The 14,021-nt window shown below is 43.1% G+C and overlaps 1 protein-coding gene across 1 annotated transcript in view; it reads left to right on the forward strand.

The window, feature by feature from the left end:
* TRIM2 (tripartite motif containing 2) overlaps positions 1-14,021 on the forward strand; it is a 126,002-nt gene that overhangs the window by 75,439 nt on the left and 36,542 nt on the right. The window contains exons 12-14 of the mRNA XM_084856295.1: positions 7,904-7,969; positions 10,723-10,780; positions 12,390-12,538. Of these exons, the coding sequence (XP_084712421.1) occupies positions 7,904-7,969; positions 10,723-10,780; positions 12,390-12,538 (273 nt within the window). The remainder of the gene's footprint in view (positions 1-7,903; positions 7,970-10,722; positions 10,781-12,389; positions 12,539-14,021) is intronic.

The following is a 14,021-nucleotide window of genomic DNA, read 5'->3' on the forward strand; positions in this document are numbered from 1 at the left end:
GTTTGAAACTCAACATTAAAAAAAACTAAGATCATGGCATCTGGCCCCATCACTTCCTGGCATATGGAATGGGAAGAAATGGAAGCAGTGACAGATTTTACTTTCTTGGGCTCCAAGATCACTGCAGACGGTGATTGTAGCCATGAAATTAAAAGACGCTTGCTCCTTGGGAGGAAAGCTATGGCACACCTAGACAGCATAGTAAGAAGCAGAGACATCACCTTGCCAACAAAGGTCTGTATAATCAAAGCTATGGTTTTCCCAGTAGTAATGTATGGCTGTGAGAGCTGGACTATAAGGAAGGCTGAGCGCTGAAGAATCAATGCTTTCGAACTGTGGTGCTGGAGAAGACTCTTACAAGTCCCCTGGACTGCAAGGAGGTCAAATCAGTCAGTCCTAAAGGAAGTCAACCCTGAGTGCTCATTGGAAGGACAGATACTGAAGCTGAAGCTCAAATATTTTGGCCACCTAATGTGAAGAGAAAACTCCCTGAAAAAGATGCTGATGCTGGGAAAGATTGAAGGCAAAAGGAGAAGGGCACGGCAGAGGATGAGATGGCTAGATAGCATCACTGATGCAATGAATATGAACTTGAGCACACTCCTGGAGAGAGTGCAGGACAGGAAGGCCTGGCATGCTATCGTCCATGGGGTCATGAAGAGTCGGACACGACTTAACGACTGAACAACAACAATCGATGAAGAGCTGGTCCACATGGAAAAAGTGTAAACACAGTTGCTTAAAAAGTACTAATTAGTAGTTCCTTTGTTTGCAGAGAGGGCTTTCTGATTACTTTTGCTGCCATGCATTTTTCATGGTAGAGAGTGACACATGGTTCTAGGAAACAATGGAGAATTCCTGGAATTTATCAAAGTATCATGTCTATTCCCACACCCCACCCCAGAAAAAGAAGCAAAAGAGAAGTGTTCAAATAGGCATGTGGGAAAGTGTAGTTTTAATTTTTTTATTTAAAACACTACAATTCATGCTGTAAATGAGCTATCTTTCCCATTTTGCAGATTAACCCAACCCTGCAATGTAGTTCAGTGTAATTACCTCCACATTCTAGACAGAGAGAAGGTCGGTGAGCAAAAGTACGCCATTTACAACTATCTGTAACGTAGTCTGCAGTGATTAATGCCTTGTTGCAGGTTTGGGGTGGGGATGGGGGTCTCACTCACCCCAAATCATGATCCTAGTATCAGATGGAGGGTAGAGGTTGATCGGTAGTTGCCTACAACTCTCTAATGAAAGTTTTGAGAGTTGCCACCTTCTCAATCTCAAGGGTGTGCAACCTGCAGCCCTAGAGCTCCATGTAGCCCACAGTGTAATTTCAAAAGCCCTCTGCAAGAGGTCTCATTAAGAGAGAAAAGAGGTGCTGCTGCTCTAGCCCCACCCAGAGCCACCATGCAGCCCTGGAGAGATGATCCCTTGACAAAGGGGGCTCCCTGCAATACAACATGCAAGCTGAAGTCAGACGGCATATGAGGGTAGAATCTGCTAACAGTGTCTGTGCGCCTACCTAAACACATCATAGAATAGTAGGGATGGAAGGGGCCTACAAGGCCTTCGAGTCCAACCCCCTGCTCAATTCAGGAATCCCAAGTCTGAGCATCCCTGACAGATGGCTGTCCAGCCTCGTCTTGAACACCTCCAGTGTGGGAGAGCCCACCACCTCCCTAGGTAATTGGTTCCATTGTCGTATTGCTCTAATAGGAAGTTTCTCCTGATGTTCAGCCGGAATCTGGCTTCCTGTAACTTGAGCCCGTTATTCCGTGTCCTGCACTCTGGGATGATGGAGAAGAGATCCTGGCCTTCCTCTCTGTGACAACCTTTCAAGTACTTGAAGAGCGCTATCATAACATGGGGATGCTGAAATCAGATAGCACAGCCAAAGAGACTCGAAAGATTTCTCAGTTTTCTGTAAAGGCATAACTAGTTACATCCACCCTCTTCCCCTTTCCTAAAGCCACCCTCAGTTGAATGCATGTGCAATGCACCCTTTGCAAGTCAGCACCACGGGGAGAGATCTCAAATAATACAGGAAGCCGCGGGAGGGGGTGGGGGTCCTAGCCTTTTTCTTTCTCAGTGGCTGGGATGATTTTTAAAAAGTGTATGTATAGACAGAGAAGGCGAGAGAGCGAAGAGAAGGCCGTGGAGGCAGAGGCGTGAGGGAGAGGACAAATCGGGGTTATTTAGGTATAAAATCCAACTGTATTTAAATAAAATGTTAATTCTAAATAAAGATCAGGATGAAGCAAGGCCGGAAAAAACGTTAGAGGGGCACCATAGAGGTGTAGAGTCTCGTTGGGCCGACCTTTTTTCTTTTGCCGCTCTTTTTGTGAGAAACGCTGTTGCTGTTCTACCTTGCCGTTGTGGAGTAGGTTGCAAGGGTTTGGGCAACAAGATGCAAAAGTAAACGAATACAAGATAAAGAAATAATGAAGCGATATATATTGAGAGAGAGGGAGATCACTGCCAGCATAGTTTCGTGTTTAAATTCGAAGCTTCACAGGGCGTAGCCGCGTTAGTCTGTTGCAGAAAGAAACCAAGGCGTCTCGAGGCACCTTTGTGTTGTGACCCTCACGCCCGCTGCCGCGCGGGTGTTGTTTTTTTAACATTCCTGGGAGTAAGTGTCATTGGACTCCATAGGACTTGCTTCTGAGTAGACATGCATAGGATTGCACAGTAAATAAATAAAAGTCATGCATCATCTCAGTGATCCTTCACTTCAGAGCGGCACCAATTAGGAAGGAAGGGAAAAAAAAACACCCATGGCGGCTTCTAATACTTCCCGGAAGTGTACGCTGTGGGCCTGTGTTCTTCTCCATTTTTCCTATCTCTGTGATGCGGAGCTAGCGACAGCTCGGAGAAGGGCGGAGCCGACTAACCTCTCCGAGTCCGGCAGGGTGCGCTTCAGTTCAGGGGCGCCAGATGGCGCTAATCAGCCGGGGCGGGCGGAGCGGCTTCGCTTCGGCTTCCCGCGGCCCTTTCCTCTCGCACTCAAATAGTTCCCGCCGTTCGGGAGGGTCCCGCTGCGGAGGGGAGGAGGCGACATGGTAAGCCGCGTCCGCTTGGGTCGCCCACTCGCGCGCCGACCGGCTCCCAGCATGGCGGGAAAAGAGGCGCCGGGGGTGGGTGGTCACGGAGCCAACCAGGGAGCCCCGGCCCCGGCGGGCTCATCCTGCTCAGTTGACGCTGTGGGAGCTGAGGCGGCAAGCCTAGACGCGCGCTTACCCGGGAGTAAGTCTCATGAACTCGGTGGGACTTACTTCCGAGTAGGGCTTACTTCCGAGAGACCGCGTGAGAGCTAGGGGTGCTCCTTTGGGAGTGGCAAACTGCCCTCACCTGGGCCGCTAGTTTCTTCTTACTAGAATAACTGGATCGGCGAAGGCCCACCTATGCCTCTCTATCTGTTTGTTTATTAGACGTATATCCCTTCAAGGAATTCAAGGCAGTACAGGAAGAACCTTCCCCACTCCCATTTGATCTTCTCAACAACCCTGTGAGGTAGGCTAGGCTGAGACACAGGGCGAAAGAGAGTGACTGGCTCAAGGTCACCTAGGGAGCTTCATGGCTCAGCAGGGATTTGACCCTGTGCCTCCCTAGTCCTAGTTCAATATGCTACCACCACATCACGCTGTTTCTCCAGTAACCCCTTTCCCATACTTTATTTTTATTTGATTTATATCCCACCTTTCTACCCAAAAAATGGTACTCCAGGCAGCTTACAAAAACAATAAAACACATTAAAATATAATGAAAACATAACAGTTACAGACCCGATTATAAGCTAAAGTTCTTCTTGAATAAAGCAGTTTTTGCCCGGCGTTGGAAGGATAGCAGAAAGGGAGTGAACCTAAGCTCCCTTCGGAGGGAATTCCACAGCCTGGGAGCAGCCACCACAAAGGCCCTCTCAAGTCACCACTGTAATGTTTTCAAGATTATAAAGTAAATCAAAAAGACTGAATTATCAGGAACAAACTTTACTTAGCAGTGAGTTGCTACTAAGTATATACGTAACTAAAAGTAGTCAGATACCTCTTAGCAACCTTTCCCTGCTGGTGTCACCCAGAACTGACTCCCCCCCATACAACCACCTATAAATCAATTTAGTTCCTACTCACATAACCACCAAATGTGCCCCTGATGGGTGGCAGTTTCAAAAGAAGGGTCTCTCCAAAAGATCTTAAAGACCAGGCAGGGTGGTATGGGAAAAGGCGGTCCTTTACATAGTCTGGTCCCAAGCTGTAGAGGGCTTTATAGGTCATAACCAGCACTTTGAATTCTGCCTGGAAACAGACTGGTAGCCGGTGAAGCTGATGTAACAAGGAAGTTGTGTGCTCCCTGGAACTGGCCCCAGGCAACAGTTTGGCTGCAGCATTCTGGACCAGTTGAAGGTTCTGAACAGTTTTCAAAGGCAGCCCCAGGTAGAGTGTGTTACAGTAGTCCAAACAGGATGTAACTAAGGCATGTGTGACTGGCCAGATCAGACCTCTCTAGGAACAGGAATAGTTGGCACACTAGCCTCCGCTGTACAAACGCAGTCCTGGCTACCGCCAAGACCTGAGTATCCAGGTTCAGGGCTGAACCCAAGAGTACACCCAAATTGAGCCTGAGCCTTCAGGGGGAGTGTAACCCCATCCAGCACAGGTTAAATCCTTTTTCCCTTATCTACCTTTCAACTGACCAGGAACACCTCTGTCTTGTTTAGATTAAGCTTCAATTTGTTTGTCCTCATCCAGCCCATAGCCTCCTGTCGGATTCTTTGGGGGAAGCCTAGTGGAGGGATTGAACCCATATCTCCTCAATCTAAGTCAAGTATTCTAGCCACTATATTACACTGGCTCTATCACATACACAGGATCCACCCACAATTGAGTACTCTAAGGCTGCCTTCTTTTTCAGAGTTACTGGAGGAAGTAAGCCCCATCAGACACAGTGGTGGGTTTACCTCTGAGTAAACATGCATGAGATTGGGTGGTGTTAATGATCTAGAACTGCCTTGCTGGGTCAATACCTTTAATTCAAGACTTTATAACAAATATTGGCTAGCCACATGCCACTAGGAGGCCCATGAAGAGAGCATAATGGTAATTACTAACTCATGTCATTTGGCCAGGAATCTGATCATAATAAAAATACTGCCTTTAGCATGACTAGTAGTTGCTGAAAGACCTACCCTCAGAAACTATCTGAGCCATTTAAAAAGATAAGTCACAATGTAGTTATAACTGCTATTAATCTTGTGCAGCAAGGATGGTCCTGCCTATTGATCATTCTTGAAATCTCTCGGCTTGCCCATTTTGCTTTCTGTGCAACACAGCCTCTCTATTCCAGTAATATACATGTGAAAAAGTTTGCTTTTATGTGCTCAACTGTAGAGATGCATAGTCTTATCCACATCACAGTGCCATGGATGTGCTGGAAATACCCTAGTGCTGCTACAGAAGCGAAGGGTTGAAAGCCACTGTTTGAACTGGTCACTTACAACTTCCTTTCTTCAGCCCTGTTAGCAGCAGCTCAGCTAAACTTGTTATGATCTTGAGTTCTTGAAACTTAACACCTGTTGCTTCTCACACATTCCAATAACCACAAGTAAAACTGTGATAGGTTATAAAGGGCATAAACATGTCAGCATTGCCAGACCAGTGCTGGGAACTTAATATTGCATCCTGTCTCAACTTTGGGTTGAAAACTCACGTTCTGGCATGTTTATGTGACTTGCTTTCTCAAAAGATTGATAAAAGGAAAAATGGTGCTTTATCATGCCTGTCATCATCTGGCAGTGACTTCTCAGCTTAGTTAGGGTTTCTTTCACTATGGCTGGGGAGATTTTCCTGGGCAACAAGGTCCCCTAAGCATATTTTAGTCTTTGTGTGTTATGCTTCCCCAAGTCTCGCATAGCATTGTATCCTGCCTTCATATACTCTGGGGATGGAGAAGAATGTCCTGCTGCTGGAGAGACAGCCTTCCTCCTGATGGGATAGCTTTTACTGCTGTTTTTCCCCTCCCCTTTTAAAAAAAAGTGAATTCCAGTGTTAGAAAATAAGAATCTTGTGTGTGAGAGACAGTTTTCTTTTTAAATGATGCTCTCCTAATCTAATTGGCTGCAGCAGAAGTTGGGGGAAGTTAGGCAGAGATATACATTTAGGGCAGGAGTGGGCAACTTGTAGCCCTCCAGATGTTTTGGCCTACCAGTTCCATCAGCACTAGCCAGCATAGCCTGACTATGCTGGATGATGGAAGTGGTAGGCCAAAACATTAGAAGGGCCACAAGTTGCCCAGCCCTGATTAAGGACAAGCTTGCAAGGTAGCCTATCTCTGTGAGTGGGAGACCTAGCTGACAACATGTCTGAGCCCCATCTGACAAAGCTTCATGGCAAAGCAGTTGCTCAAACAAGGAAGTTAAGTACAAGGAGGCCAGGACAGTCAGCCCTCCCCACTTTTTCATCTTAGAAATCCCAATAAACAAACCTTCGAACAGGTATGAAGGAAGAAAGCCAGCAATGGTGTGGGGGCTATCCAGTCGCCTGCAGACAGTGTCACATTTATTTATTGAATTCAGTGGGGCTTTCTTCTGAGTGGTGAGGTTTAGGATTGCGCTGTAAGACAGGCTTAGATATTTAGACTGTACTGAAATGTAATTGCAAGCCGAAGCTCATATACTTTGCAGTGATTGGTTAACTTGATCAGGTCCAACTTTGGTGTATGGAAAGCAATGGTCATAAGAGATGCATGTGCACACTTAAAACTTTTTTCCTTAGTTTTCCCTGTAACAGTTACCGGCATTCAATTGGCAAGTTCCTTTAGCATTCAAGTGCCAGCAGCTTGGAAAGTAAAGCTCTGAATGTGTGCACCCACTCATCTTTGCTGGATTGTGTTCAGTTTGTATTAGAGTGGATGAACACAGCATGTTTTCCTTCTGAAGAGTTGTTGATGGAGAGCATGAACAGAGCCACACATTTGTTCTGCTTATTATTGTGGTCTCAATGCTTTATATGCCACTTCTGATGGCCAAATATTTTATATTCTTGTTTGTCTTTTTAGCAGTCCTGTTAGGTAGGCCACCACAGTTTTACAGATGGTGAACGGAGGGTTGGAGGCAATGTATTGGCAAAGGCTGTCCATGGAGACTGAGAGCTTCAAAAGCAAGCAGTGTCCCTTTTGAAGCCCATCATTCTGTCAGGTGGACCACACTAGACATGTATCATGTCTTCCTCCTTTCCTGTCCTCTGGTGCAGCATTGCTAATTATGAGCTCCTGAATCCTCCCCAGCAGAAATTGAGCCCATTCACTCATCTCCTGGATTAAGCTCAAGACTGAGTGGAGGTTCCTGAAAACATGTTTAGCAGACTAATCTTCTAAGCATGATTAACTCACTGCATAACCCACTATGGTCTGCTGAATGATCTACTGAAACTAATTCTAATCCAGATGAGAGAGATGTCTACTGAACAATGCTCCTTACAGAAAGGCATAGAATATAATTAAAATATAATACAGAAGATGTAATAATTGATTCTACAGTATCTACACATGGTTGGCGTTTTTCATTTTGGAAATGTGTAGTCCACTTTTGCAAACCAGCTCAAAGGCAGGCTCTGTGCAGCTAAAATACTAGCCATATGATAGCTGCACACAGCTGTATACTGATATTTCAGTACTCTATGTAGAAGACCAGAAATGGTGGGTCAGTATAGGTGGTGAAGTTCACATGTCAAATTTTGGGATTCTTTGGGATGGAATCAAGTATACTGTGCCCTGCACTTTATTTTTTACATATGAATCACTGGAAATGTATTCTGTGGGTATGCTCTCACAAGGACAAGTCTCTAGACATACCTGAAGATTTTAGCTTCAGACATATTATCAATTATTTGCATTTTTTTTTCCTGTTTAGTCAAAGAAAAGGGGGCTGAGTGTTGAAGAGAAGAGAACTCGGATGATGGAAATATTTTTTGAAACGGTAAGTGATATTTGTTTGCTATTGGAGACTGTATTGTGAATGGTTTCGCTGTGAGCACATATTGAGCCTGAACTGAAAACATGCAGTTGCCAAGCGAGCTTGTCAGGCCTGGCTCAGAGGCATTTGCTGCAAACTGAATGTTTGTCCCAGAAGCTTCCAGGATGTCAGAGAGGATCTAGGAATGTACAGTCAGGTTGCACAGATTGCTGGCCTGCCAAAAACACCATGAGAGCTTTTGACTTGCATGTTTCTTTGGGCATGAGGGACACTTCTTAAATTGGGCTGATTGTATGTTTGACAATCATGGTCACATAATTTGGCTTTTTACTAAGATTTTCCAAGTGATCTCTGAAAGCTTTGAGTGGATCCAAACAATCATATCTTGGCTTAATAAGCCATTATAGGAATGAGCCTTTTCCTTGCACATGCAGCCCCTTTCTGTGAGATGCAATTCTCCATTTAACCAGTTTCCTGGTTTGGATAAAATGGGAACCTATGGTTAATTGAAGATTTCTTTGTTAGTGTTGTGAAAGGAGGAGCAAAGAGTTTGCATGCATGGAGCAAAGTGTTTGTTTATGTCTCAGCTTATTCAAGCACCTTTCTAGCCAAGAACTTTGAATATTTTAGCTGTATTTTGCTCTTCATTTATTGCATGTGAGGGGCATGTATTCTGCTGGATTGTTCAGTTTCTGGCAAAGGGTATGGTGGAAACAGCACTGAGTAGTTTGCACTTACATTTTCAGTCCTGCCTGGGTAAACACAGTTCTTGACCACCGTGTGCCAAGTAAAAGAAGTTCAATATTTAGTGTAGTGCTGTACTTCCAAATCTTATAGCAATTAATATGAGGAAATACCAAATTTGACTTCCCAGTTTCTGTAATCCTTGCTGATGTTTGTGCATATTAGGTGCTTTTTAGACATTTGCATACAGGCTGCTGTAGTGTAGTAACAGTTCCTTCTAGAATTATATCTAAAGACCTTCATTTTTCTAGCTGAGATGTAAAACAGAAATGAGCAAACTTGGATATATATTGTTCAAAAGTATACCTGTGTGGGGAGGGGAAGAAGTGCAGCAACCAGACCCCATTGAATAACTGGGGTTAAAGTAGATGCAGACACTTCTGAAGCAAAATCTAAAACTCAGCCACACTCCCTGCCTCCAATTCTGTAACCAAAAATATTGGAGCTGGCTACAGGTGCACTTGAGGTGAGATGGATCATAAGCCATTGTGGAAAAGCAAAAACCTCAATACCAGTAACCTAAAATATTTACCTTATTTAATCTATTGAAAATGTATGTTAAATTGTATTAGGTTTTTAAAAAATGGAAAGTGTCCATCAGTCGCCCTAGTGCTTTTCCTCTAACTAGTTAGAACGGGGATGGGGAACATGTGGCACTCCAGACATTGCTGGAGTGCAACTCCCATCATCCCTCACCATTGGCTATGCTGCCTAGGGCTGATGGAAGTTTCAGCCCAACAACATCTGGAGAGCCACTGTTCTGCATTCCTGAGTTAGAACATACAACATAACTGGGCAGAATAACTCCTGAACATTTCCTCTTTGATACCTCTGTAAGGAAATAGGCCAAAGACAACCATTACTTTTGGAAAGGTGAGTGGAATATCCCTTGGAGAGGGAATATTGCCTGTTCTCCTGTGGGAGAAGACATGACAGGCAGAGGAGAAGCAGGATAGTCCTTGTCAAGGATCTTGTGTTCTTTGTCAGTTGCCCATGCCCCACCCATAGATGTGTGGGGTTTGGAAAAAATTAGAGCCATAAGGCAGATTGCTTTTAATCCCAATCAGAGAGATTCCTGTAGTAGTGTGGTTTAGATGATAATTTATATAATCCTGCCCCCCCCCCACTCTCACACACACACACACACACTACACGTAGTCCTAGGACAGAGAGGGACATAGCCCTTTCAGTGAGGTTTCTCCCATTTACTGTAATGTGAAGGAACTCCAAACTCTCTTTGCTTTACTCAGCCCTTTCTGTTTTGTCTCCTCCCACCTGTCCTGCATTCAGTAGCAGAAGGCAGAGCAGAGAAATAGCAAACGCTAAGAGTTGGGTAAATGTGCACACAACCTGGGGTTTGGCAATGGAAGGATGGAACGGCTCATAAATCTGTAGACAGGGCAAAAGAGAAAATGAAAATGCAGAGATGTCCTTATGGTGTTAAATATATTTAAAAGGTTGGGACAGTTCAGTGTAACTTGTCCAGTACTTTACACCAGTGTTCCTCAACCAGGTACCCTCTAGATGTGTTGGACTACAACTCCCATGTTGACTGGGAATTATGGGAATTGTAGTCCCAACACATATGCACTGGGAGTTGTAGTCCCAGCACATCAAGTTCAGGAAGGCTAGTTTACACAGTTATTGGCATGTGGACACCAAAAGAATTTAGCACTTGTCTACATGACCACAGATATCTGAGGTGGTTTCAGAGAATTATTGGGGATATTCTGCTTGCTGTAAGAAAGAAACGGGTGTGGAATTAGTCAAAGAGCTAATCAGTCTAAGAGCTTCCACCTCTCACATGTGAAAGTGGTGATGTGGTAGAGTATCTTAGGTAAGTTGTAAGACTATTGAGTCATGACTGTTGAGCTTAAAACCACAAAGCCCTCTTCGCTGAGGAAGTAATTCCGGAGTGCATTGGATGCTTTGCATTTAACTATGATTACAGCGATGGTGTGCTTGTTTTCCTTTCTTTCTCTCTCTCTCTCCCTCTCTGTCTTTGGAAACAGAAAGATGTATTCCAGTTAAAAGACATCGAGAAAATTGCTCCCAAAGAGAAAGGAATCAGTGAGTACCTAGACTTGTTTTCCACCAAGTCTTTACCATAAGAGCAAACTGTTTTGTAAGGTCTTCAGATCTTCCAAACATTCCTAGGATGTATCCAGATGGAGGGCTTCCAGCACTAACAATCAAAAAGCATTCCATCTTTTCTTCCTTAATGGATTTTTTCTAGTAAGAAAAAAGATAGAAGCAGCAGCAGAAAAACATGGGAGGGCTACAAATGTTGTCTGGATCCCCCAGTAACATTCTGTGAATGAGGTAGTGTGATTGCACAATAAAAGACTAGTCTGGAAGCACCCCCATTCTTCTTAGGGATTTTGGAGGTATGATCCTCATAGCAATTCTGTAAGTAACTATATCAGTGCCTCCTCTTACTGTAATGTGCAGTAGACTGGTGGAGGATAAGAGAAGCAAATTCTGTTGACCTTGCTGCTATCGTTAACGTCCTAATAGAATAGGGAGCTCCTTCTTACGCAATTTATATATAATACCCTGATTCTACCTGGATGTAGACTTTCCTTGCAGTCAGTTAGTGATATACAATTAAAATCTTGTATTTCTGGAAATGTTGAAAATGGGTCACAAAGGGGGAGCGGAGGACCCCCCCCCCTTATCCAGACAAGTGATTATTTTTACAAAAGGGATATTTCTGCAATAAGTAATAGCTTACAAAACTAAACTCTGTAACCTTTTTTAGGAATGAAAAGTATGTTGCATATAATTGTTTGGGACTTATCTACTGAAGAGACTAGCCCTATACCATGTTCTTTCACAATATACCAAATTAATGTACTCCTTGGTTATGTCATCTGTGTGCCAACTATAGAAAGCAGGATGCATAGAGAGGCATTCTCAGCAGTTTCCCTAGAGTGCTGTAATTTCTTTACACTGCAGATTTGCTATAGAGTGTGAGTATGATCTAGATATACAAAATGACATTTTACTTTGGGCTGGCTTTGAAGACCAGAGTTAAGTTTTCACTGTGTGCAGCTGTCATGTAGATTTCTTTTTGACTGATAAATTTTAGAAATTGTCACAAGCCATGATTTCGAGAGGTGGGAAGGACTAGATACCGAAATAAATAAAACTTGTTCAGTTCATCTTGATAGTGTTGGTATACTTATGGGAAAGTATAAAACAGTGTTTAAAAACAGTGTTCTTTCACATTTCATTTGAAGTGACCAGAACTGTACCTAGAATTCCAAATGTGGTCGCACGAAAGATTTGAATAAAGGCATTAAGATCTTGACCTCTTTTGTGCTTGATTCCTTTCCTACAATCCCAACATGGAATCTGCCTTTTTCACAAGAGTCTTTACACTTACATCAGTCTTTTAGGAATACTTCATACAACCACTTTCCTCCTAAATGGTGACTTTCATGCTGTCGACTTACGGTAGAGATCCACATGCAACTATACTTCTTCCTGCTATTCTGTACTTACTTAGAACCTGGTATTCTGTAGTGACTGGCAGAACTTTACAGGATTTATGTGGAAGTGTCCAAAAAGCAAGAAAATCATCAGGTTCTTGTTAGGTGCTCATATGTTCCAATAAGTAGTCAACTCTCCCCACCTCCATTTAAAAAAAATAATACAGTGTTTGTTTCTTTGACAGCTGCTATGTCAGTAAAGGAGGTCTTACAGAGCTTAGTTGATGATGGTATGGTGGACACTGATAGGATTGGGACTTCCAATTATTTTTGGGCTTTTCCAAGTAAAGCTCTTCACGCAAGAAAACTTAAACTGGAGGAACTGCAGAATCAGGTAATTCAGAGTTGATATTCTATTTGCCACATATCCGAGGTGGACATAGGGATGGCAGCCTACTCCCAAATAACATTGCTCTTCCCCCCCCCCCTTTCCACTCTTGTATCAGTTGAGACTATATGCTTATGATTGTAAACCTTTTAAAAATATATAATTTTGACCTGCTGACCGTTTCTGTGAAATATTTTGTTGCAAATATGATTAAGCCATTCTTTGGTGCAAAGACTTTCAGAATTGCTCTGAGTCCTATGTGTAACCTAGTGCTTAAGACTGAAACATCCTTTTCAAGCTGTTAATTTAATAGCACTTAAAGGTGCAATTCTATGCAAGTTTAGACAGAAAAAAAATCCTACAACTCCCAGCATTTTGCAACCATGGTGTTGTTTTGAAGGGCTTGAAACTGGCTATAGATTTTAGGTGATTAGTTCACCCTTGTAGCCTTAACTGTGATTATCATATGGATTCTAGGTTGTGCGGCCTTTGTAGCCTTAGCTACGGTTAACATAGATGCATACATATCTGCACGGTGAACTATGGCTAAGGGCTGGGTGGGTGGAGGAATAAAGTGATGTATGGTCTCCTTTCAGTAAACTGAGTTTATGCCTTAGAGGGGGATGGAAGGAAGGGTAGAAAGTGCACAATCCCATGGACTGTTCTTCATCTCCTACTATGGTGAAGGAACAAAAAGGCATCACATCCATACTAGTCCTTTAACACAATTAGCTTATTCTTCATTGAAAGAATTATTAAAGCAAAATATTCCTGTCTTTGGAAAACGATCTCAGACTTGTATTTTCTCCAGTCCTGGCTGGTGAAGTACACCATCACCATTGCTATCTTAAGCTAACTTGTTTTAGTAATTAGGTTTTTGCATTAGTGGTTCTTTGTAGTGGAAAAATACACGGATGCACAGGCTCCTTTCAGTAAATGGAATCTTAAAGAATCATATGGAATGAATTCAATTAGTCTTGCAGCAAATGACTGACCTGTAGAATGGGACTGACTTCTAGAAAAGTTGGAGAAAAATACGCTTTAGAAAATAGGCTCCCCTTTTTCTTTTTGGTCTCCATGAGATTACCTTCCTGTAAGCTACCACACACTTAATTCTTCTGGTGCCCTACTGAGTATATGTGAAAACGTGCATAACATATGCAGATGTAAATAACAACTTCTCTTCCTGGGACATGTCAGATTGAGAGTGCTAGAGTTAAAATTGTAATAGGCTTTGTGTGTGTGCAGGAGTTAATCTGCATTGTATTAATTTTTAATAAATAGAACTGCTTATGTATGTTAGTATCCTGTTATGCAAAGTTCAAGTTATATGTACTATTTACTAATCCGTTATGCATGAGGAGGATATTGTTATCATAACATGGATATAGTGCCCTATCATAATACGGATATAGTGCTCTATAACAAAGAAGTGCACAAAATGAATTTTAAAAGGATAGGTACTGTCTGCAGGCTCACAGTCTTAATT

Source organism: Heloderma suspectum, chromosome 5, assembly GCF_057233095.1.
Source record: "Heloderma suspectum isolate Gila_16-S chromosome 5, 16-S_ref, whole genome shotgun sequence".
NCBI classification, from domain to species: Eukaryota; Metazoa; Chordata; class Lepidosauria; order Squamata; family Helodermatidae; genus Heloderma; species Heloderma suspectum.